Here is a 9,133-nt window from a genome sequence, read left to right on the forward strand (position 1 = left end):
TCGACTTCCGTTGACCAACCAGGTAACCGGGAAAAAATAGAGAAAACCTTAATTTGGCAGGTAATTTATCACTTTAGTGGGATCAAAGGTACGAAAAATAAAGTGGGATCAAAGGTACGAAAAATTATCTAAATGACATTTTAAAACCAAAAAGTCCTTGTACTTCTATGTCAATAACCCAAAACTCCGCACCAAATCGCACCCTACTGCTCTCTATACCAATGTTTTAAAAACCGGTTTGAACCGGCCGGTCGAACCGGTTGGACCGGGAACCGGAAGAAGGAGCGATTCAACTATCACCGGTTTCACATTGATTTCTGAACCGGATTGAACTGACCGGTTTTTAGAAAAACCCGGTTGAACCGGTCAAAATAAACCGGTTAAACCGAATAAAAACACATGAAACAGAATAATTTACATAATAAACTTTGGTGATTTTTTTCAAATCTATTTAGTTTTCTCTAAATAAAAACATATGGTAAATATTATAAAGTTTTTTGATGTGTTTGTATTCATCTAAACCTATATTTCGTTTCGGTATTATACTTTATTTGCTTTTTGACATATATGGATTGATATAAACACTAAAACTTATGATTATGTGTTATTTTAATGTATTTGAATTCATCTACAATGTATTTTTATGTGTATTTTTAATGTTTGAACTTATAAGTATAAAATTTATAATTTATATATGTATGTATATGTAAGAAAATAAAAAAAAAAAACATGAAAACTATAAAAACCGGTTCATCCGACGGTTGAACCGGAACCGATTACCATACCGATTCAATTAAAAAACCAGTTTTTAAAACATTGGTCAGCACAAAACAATTGAAGTTTAGCATCATATCACAGCCACCAAATAAATTTGATTTTGTGCCGAATTGTTTTTCAAACTTATTACCATTTTTTAACATTTTACAGGTCCTGATTTTATATGTATTATCCTGATATATCCCGGCAACAGATGAAGCTGCAATGGCCATGGAAGGTTGGCTTTCAAAACGTTGAAGGATTTTGTGCAAAAAAAGGAGACAACATCACATGCGATAGAAACGAATTGATATAGTAAATTCATACCAACTTCAAAAATGTTTTTCCTCCAATCGGATCTTCGATCTGCAATTCAAATTGCTGCTACCTTTTGCTATTTGAACCCCAGTCGCTACGAATCGCCCTTCCCCAGACCCGTTTCCGTCCGTACGCCGCCCCGGCTTAGACCGCTCCATGCGGCGGCCGTAGAGAGAATATCTCACAAGCCTCCGATCTGTACTGCTGATGAACTTCATTACGTTTCAATTCATAACTCCGACTGGCGACTCGCTCTCTGGCGTTACAAGCCTCCTCCTAAGGTGTGTGTTCTCCTTTCATCTTCTTCTTCGAAATTCTTATATCAATCGTTGCTCAAACTAATGTATGTAACACACTATCAATCGGAAGGGAGGTCACTTTGATATGTCATTCTGTACAGATACTATGTCCTCTATAGCAAATGAATGTCATTGGATTCTTGAGTGCAAAACGCCATGCCCAACCTCAGAATAAAGCAATTGTCCAATCAATCCATATAACTAGCGTCCCCGCATCAGTTTTCAATCAAAACTCAAAGCTACGATCTGATTCAATTGAAATTAAAGTTCACCTATTAGACATACCTCTAGTTCTAACAACTCTGATGACACTTGTTGGTGATTCAGTTCTATCAACACTTGCGGATTACCTTCAGGAAGAAACCTCACAGCATACGTCATAGCATGACCTAATTGACCCATCACGATACAAATACCAACTATGGGTTAACAGTTGGAGAATATTTTCTCTGTCTTATTCCTTTATGTTTGGCTTTCTTCTGAAGAAAGAGCTCCTTCAGTTAATGCACTACTTTAGCATTTATGAAATATCATATGATCCTAACAACTTTCATGGATTACGACAAGTTGTTGAAATGCACAGATACCATATTCATTTGTTTATTTCACGTGATTATATGTGAGCACACATGAGTACATGATCATTGATCCACCATATTCTTTAACCTGTCTACAAAATGCAAGTACTGTTGAATCTGGTTCTACATCAAATCAGTTGTAATATGGAAACAAATATCTTTGGTTGTGTAAATTGATCTTTTTATGTCATGAATTTCTCAGGCTAGGTGATTTCGCCTCTACAAAAGAAAGATCTTAAAACTTATATTGATGTGAATTAAAAGAAGTGGATGCAATTTAATTCATTGATCATGTTCAGATTCTGCGGTTTATATAATACTATAACTTTTTATGGATATTTTTTTGATCTACCTGTATTTGTTTGAGAGTAAAGGAATGTTGTAGATGTTTATGTATTTACTTTGATTATGCATGCTTGTAGGCACCTTCAAGAAATCATCCATTACTGCTTTTGAGTGGTGTTGGAACAAATGCAATTGGATATGATCTTGCTCCTGGGGTGAGTTCAAGTTTATGTTTATGAATTATGATTGTGCTTCATCATTCTTTACATAATCATTACTTAAATTATTTAATAAGCTTTAAGTGTCATTGTTGGGGACTGAATATTATTTTAAATGAACACACACAAAGACTTGTTATTCACTAATGTTTCAATTTAAGGTTTGTATCCAAACTATTATATTCAGTTATCAATATATCTTATTTTATAATTATATTTGAAATTATAAATAAGGCAACAAAGGTTTTGTGCGTCTTTGTAATGCTTTTTAACGACCGCTTTTTGTTTGCCAAATTTATACTTGTAGTGAATTACATAAATGGTCCCTGGACTATTCTTACAACTCATTTTCATCCCTGAACTAATTGTTTTGCATTGGCTGTTTGGAATTATTAGAAAAAGAGAAGTGAATTACATAATGATCCCTTGACAATTGCATAACCTTGTAGTTTTTGTCCTTCAATCCAAAAATCTCTTACCAATTTGGTCTCGTGTCTCTCTTAGCAGAATATCATTAAAAAGACTACCAAATACATAAAGGGTAGATTAGTCATTATGGTAAATTATTTATACCGATGCTTATGGAAAGGAAGGATACAATTTCATCTTTAACACACATTTTGCTTGTTATTGAATGGCATGAATGCTTACATTCCATGATTATGTTTGGTTGGATCTGTATGAATGGAATCAATTTATGTATTATATGTAAATACAAAGTATAATTAAACACTATTCTATACTATTTTAATTATAATTAATACTTTTTTTATACAAAAATAAAAAAAGCCTAATACCATATTGTCCCTTAAGTTTGGCAGAAATATTCCGTTTTACCCTTTTGCGTATTTCTTGTTCATTAAAGCCAGAAGTTTGCAACATTTTTTTCTTCCAGTTTTACCCTTTTGTGTATTTCTGGTTCATTAAAGCCCTTAAGTTTTGCAAAAATGGTCGGTTTTACCGGGTAAACCTGCAAAAAGGGTAAAATTGGAAAAAAAAAAGTTGCAAACTTATGGCTTTAATGAACAAGAAATACGCAAAAGGGTAAATCCGAACATTTCTGCCAAACTTAAGGACTTTTCTGTCATTAGGACCAAATAAAAAACTAAACACATAAAAGCTCATTAAAACTGGATAAGCTATAATAAAAAGGGTTAATTACATAAAAGACCCTACCTATATATTGGATTTTTCCTGATTAAACCTCAAATTTATTTTTATTTTTAAAAAGCCCTGACATTTTTCCATTTTTTCGGTTTGGCCCTTTTAGCAGGTTTACCAGTAATCTTCTGGTTATATACGAAGATGTAAGGGTTTTTTTAGAAAAAAAAATAAAGTTGAGGCTTAATCTGAAAAGATGGAAAAATCTAAGGGGCAAATCAAAAAATATGAAAAACCTAGGGAGTTTTTTAGAAAAAAAAAGGTCAAGGATTAATTCGATAAAACCAATAAATAGGGTCTTATGTAATTAACCCTAATAAAAATAATAGCTTCAGTTATTTGAAGAAAATAAAAATTTGAATTTAATTAAAATAATGATAATTCCTATAAATTATCTATGTCATTAAAGCATACATAAATATATCCCAAATTTTCATTCCATGATGGAATGTAAAAAACACCATCTGGCTAAGGAATGAACATTAACAAAATTTCTTCAGTGGAATGGAATGAACAATTCCATTCCTTCTCTGATTCCATCATTCTTTAGTTTCTATTTCTGTTGACAGTTTCAAACTTTTTCAGTCTTCATTTGCACGCCACATGTCAAGCCAAGGATACGATACCTGGATTCTTGAATTCCGAGGAGCTGGATTGAGTTCAGAGGTGGCATCGAAAGAAGTCAAACAGCCAATCAGCCTTCCTTCTGAAAGAATGGAATCAACTCCCAAAACACAAGAAAACGGTGTGGTTTCTGTTTCTTCCCAAAATCAACCAAACCCTAATTCTGATTCTTCTGTAGAAAAGAAAGAGATGGCTGAATCCGATGATCAGTCACAGTTGTTGATGACATTCACAGAAACTTTTAAGCGGTTTTCTGAGAGATTATCAACACTAATAAAGGAAGGTCAATCAGGATTCTTTATTCAGTGAATCTGAATCTCTTAGGGCATGTTTGGTTCGTGGATTCTGATGGAATTGGAATTTGTAATTCCATTCGATCATACCTTGTTACTGTTTGGTTGCCAAATGGACGGAATTCAATTTCTTATCATTCCTTTAAATTCCATGTTTCATGGATTTCACACATTCCTAGGACTTGGTGGAAGGAATTCAATTCTGTACTTTTTTTTTAATTAAAGATCAAAATATCCTCATTATATTTGGATTAATTGCAAAAATGGTCCCTGTGCTTTCTTATTTTATCGGGTTTAGTCCAAAGTTGAATCATTTTTCAGTTTTGCTACTTATTTCAAGGTTTCATATCAATCATGGTACCTTAAAATAAGGACCAAAACTGATATGAAACTTTGAAATAAGAACCAAAATTAGAAGGTCCCAGACACCAAAACTAATATGAAACCTTGAAATATGGACCAAAAATGAAAAAGGTTTCAGTTTTGGACTATACATGGAAAAAAACCAGAAAGCAGGGACCATTTTTGTAATTTACTCTTATGTTTATATTGAAATAAATAAAAGAGTAAATTACATAATTGGAAGTATAGCTGATTTTTTAATTTTGGTCTCAAAAAGTTCTCTTGCAATTTTGGTCATTATTTAAGGTTTTTGGTCCCTGTTCTTGGTAAAATGACAATAGCAAGGACCAAAATTGCAAAAATCCGCTGTATTCACAACCAAAAATAGTAATTTTATTTGGACCCTGGGCCAAAAATGTTACAAGAAACAAAAAACAAGGACCAAATTGCAAAAATCAGGTATACTCAGGGACCAAAAAACGTACATTCTCTAATAATAATAATGGTAATACTAAACAAGTTAGTTATAGGTAAAAGTTAAAAAAAATTATTCAGATTATTTATTGAATTCCATTCTATTTCCTGCCAACCAAATATGTGGAAGATTACAATTCCCTCATATTCCAATTCCTTTTCTTCCAAAAGCATTCTGCGAACCAAACTCCCCCTTACTATCTTCATTAGACTTACACCAATTTTTTATTTCAGGTTCTCCAGAAGCTCTACAAAATTCGACTCTTGCAACCCAAATAAGAGATTTAAGTCAAAGGCTTGGTGATATTATTGAAGAAGGTCAACGCTCAGTGTCTCCTCCATTTACAGATTTACTAGATCGCTTTTCTTCCACAATTGAAAACCTCCAAACACAAATTGACATCCTTGGCAAGTATAACTGGGACTTTGACCACTACCTTGAAGAGGACGTGCCTGCTGCGGTGATGTCATAAATCATTTTTTTTTTTTTTTATGTTATATCTTCTCATCTAATATAACTTATATTTGTTAAATCAGATGGAATACATACGAAGACAATGCAACCCGAAAGATGACAAGTTGCTTGCAATTGGCCATTCCATGGGTGGTATCTTGTTGTATGCCATGCTCTCAAGAAATGGTATCCAAAAAAAGCTAAATTCAACAAATAGCAATGTACTTCCATCATTTGTTTATTATAGCATTCTACTTTTGTTTTAATGAACCTTAAATCCACTAAAGGGTAAAACCGACCAAAACTTGCACACTTAATGGTTTTTATGTCATTATTCCATTTTTTAAAGTATAATTTCTAATACTAAACTGCGAGTACAATGCTATAACTAAGTAGGTTTTTTAAAGTACAATGTTTTAATAAGAAAAAAAAAATTGGTCTAATAGAAAGAAATGAAAGTAGGATGCTATACTACATAATTAAATGGAAGTCAATTCATTATAATATGCAATGTTTTAGTATAAGGATCATGCAAATAATTAAAAAAAAAAAAAACATCTGAAGTTGCTAAGATACCAGTTTGTTTCTTGATCACGTGGGTACTAAAATATCATTTTTTTTTTTTACAAGTTCACGAAGGAAAAGACTCCAAATTGGCTGCAATTGTTACTTTGGGGGCTTCACTTGATTACACCACATCAAATTCATCGCTAAAACTACTCACACCTCTGGTAAATACTAATCATATAAACATGTATTTTTCTTTTTTGCAATTTATGATGATTTAGTTATTTTTTTTAATGCAGGCAGATCCAGCTCAGGTATTGAATGTGCGTGCTGTTCCATTAGGCGCATTGCTTGCAGCAGCTTATCCTCTTGCTTCTCGTCCTCCTTATGTCATGTCATGGTTAAGTCGCCTCATTTCTGCACAAGATATGATGCATCCAGACCTCATGGAGAAATTTGTTATGAACAATTTCTGTATGTTTTTCCTATTACACCATTCTACTATTATTATTTTTTGACAAAATTACATAAATGGTCCCTGTGGTTTACCAAAGGTCACAAACCCAGACCTTGCTAATCTTTTTTGAACAACATGATCCCATTGGTTTCCAAAACTTGCATGAATGGTAATTTTTGCTAACACCGTTTGTTTTCGTCCGTTAGTGTGGGGGTAATTTGGTCTTTTCAGGTAGCAGAGATTGAGTTTGTGTTTGTGAGACCATGGGTAAACTAAACCATAGGGACCATTTATGTAGTTTTGTCTATATTTTATGGCTTTTCCACCATTTTACTTTTTAAAATGTCGCTTTGAACTTTGTAAAATGGTGGAAAAGCTACAAAGTAATAAACGCAAAATATAGACAAAATTACATAAAATGGTCCCTATGGTAACAAACTTAGTCCCTGCTACCTGAAAAGACCAAATTACCCTCATACTAACGGACGAAAACCAACGGTGTTAGCAAAAAGGACCAGTCACGCAAGTTTTGGAAACCACAGGGACCATGTTCGTCAAAAAGAAATTAGCAAGGACTAAGTTTGTGACCTTTGGTAAACCACAGGGACCATTTATGTAATTTTGTCAAAAATAAGAAAAACGTATTTATCTAAGATTGTTTTTTTTTTTTTTTTTATTAGGCACGGTGCCTGCGAAGCTGCTATTGCAGCTAACAACAGCCTTTCAGGAAGGTGGATTACGTGACAGAAGTGGAACTTTCTTCTACAAAGATCATCTTAACAAAATTGATGTTCCTGTTTTAGCAATTGCTGGTGATCTTGATGTCATTTGTCCACCCGAAGCTGTACATGGTAACATTATTAAATGCAAGAAATAACAACTTACTTTCATTCATTTTGTTTTTTTATAAATTATAAATTTATAATTTATGAATGCAGAGACAATCAAACTGGTTCCTAAACATCTAGCAACATACAAAGTCTTTGGTGAGCCAGATGGGCCACACTATGCCCACTATGATATTGTTGGAGGCCGTTTGGTATGTAATTTATCTTCTTTTTTTTTTTTTAGGGAATTGAAAGAAAAAATTAACATTAATTTCTACTATATCATATGGGAAGTGACAAAAAGTTGTTGTGTACAGATTAGTGACATTTTTACTGATGCTAATTTGCAGGCACCACAACAGTTATTTCCGAGCATAATCGAGTTTTTGGCTGATCATGACTCCATATAATTTTTACTCTCAATGCTGTATATTATATACATATTTTTAGCTAAATGCAAAAGCAAAAGCAAAAGCAAAAGCAACCAAAGTGAAATCTTGGGGAATACGTGGCATCCCTGAGTTATAGATATAGTGTTGTATTCTTTTATACTACACCCCCAAATAGAAAGGTAAACGTTGAGCCAAGCTATATCAACATTCATGGAACAACTTATGTGATTTTTTTTTTTAAAAATGTATATGAACTCTGCTCCATAGAATGTGTGAAAAATATAAAAGCTTCATAGGATGGTATTCAACTTTCTACACTTCAACAGAATAGACGACTAAACTTGACAGGTTAAAAAAGCATGTTCTACTAGCCTTTTTTTTGTTTTTGTCATTTTGTGAATTTTTTTAAAGATTGAATGGTAATATAGCTGCTTTTGGACCATTTTGTTGTATGATTGTGCATAAATAGTTGCGGGATAGTTGGGTTTTAATAGAATTCAGGAAAAAGGGTAGAAACATGGTAAATGTTATAGTGTAGGAAAATGTGATAGTGTTGGACGAATGAGAAAAAAAATAAGATACACGCAATGACATGTCAGCCCACATGAAGAATATGTGACAGTGTAGGACTGCCGAAAAAATGATGAGATACACACAATAAAGTTACTAATGGAACAAGAAAAGTATAAAGTTGGTAAAAACTATACAATACGCACAAACAGTGGAAAGTGTAAAACTTGTTCATGGATACATACTCTTAAGTGTAATATAAATGTCTAGCAAATGCTACTTTGTTTGGAAACAAGTGTTGGTCAAATAAACAATGCATTCTCCTTCCTAATGTAAAGTTAGGTGAATACAATTGTGATGCACGTAAATTATGTAGTTAAGATATAAACAAGTTTATATGTATTCTTATAATTAACCAAGTCAGTGTTATTAAGTATGAAATAACAATTTTTGTACCAAATTAAAAGTTGATATCCAATATTTTCATTATGTTGGACTACAACGACTTTTAGAAGAATGTTGTAACTTAAGAGTTGGAGTAGTTATAATAATTGACACTTCACGAACAATATATAATTAATATTTTTAAGATAAGTATTTATTTCAAAGCATATAATTTGGATGATTACTTGATTAGT

The 9,133-nt window shown here is 32.7% G+C and overlaps 1 protein-coding gene across 2 annotated transcripts; it reads left to right on the top strand.

The window, feature by feature from the left end:
* The first annotated feature begins 918 nt into the window (after positions 1-918).
* On the top strand, positions 919-8,427 carry LOC111915554 (uncharacterized). Of its 2 annotated transcripts, none has more exons than XM_023911209.3 (10): positions 919-1,355; positions 2,374-2,451; positions 4,201-4,522; positions 5,583-5,809; positions 5,886-5,988; positions 6,433-6,533; positions 6,609-6,783; positions 7,447-7,617; positions 7,705-7,805; positions 7,944-8,427. In XM_023911209.3, exons 1-10 carry the CDS (start codon positions 1,095-1,097, stop codon positions 8,001-8,003), a joined length of 1,599 nt encoding a protein of 532 aa, XP_023766977.1. In that variant the 5' UTR covers positions 919-1,094; the 3' UTR covers positions 8,004-8,427. The 2 variants fall into 2 exon arrangements, with proteins under 2 accessions (XP_023766977.1, XP_023766978.1); XM_023911210.3 differs by having other exon boundaries at positions 920-1,355; positions 4,201-4,360.
* The last annotated feature ends 706 nt before the right edge of the window (positions 8,428-9,133 follow it).

The sequence above is a fragment of the Lactuca sativa genome, chromosome 8, assembly GCF_002870075.4.
Source record: "Lactuca sativa cultivar Salinas chromosome 8, Lsat_Salinas_v11, whole genome shotgun sequence".
Classification (NCBI taxonomy): Eukaryota; Viridiplantae; Streptophyta; class Magnoliopsida; order Asterales; family Asteraceae; genus Lactuca; species Lactuca sativa.

Bases quoted from the DNA above. Each gene is read 5' to 3' on its own strand.
- LOC111915554 (XM_023911209.3), top strand. From the start codon at position 1,095: ATGTTTTTCCTCCAATCGGATCTTCGATCTGCAATTCAAATTGCTGCT. The intron at 4,523-5,582 runs GTCAATCAGGAT...TTTTTATTTCAG, and splicing joins ATCAACACTAATAAAGGAAG to GTTCTCCAGAAGCTCTACAA. The intron at 7,618-7,704 runs GTAACATTATTA...TTATGAATGCAG, and splicing joins TCCACCCGAAGCTGTACATG to AGACAATCAAACTGGTTCCT.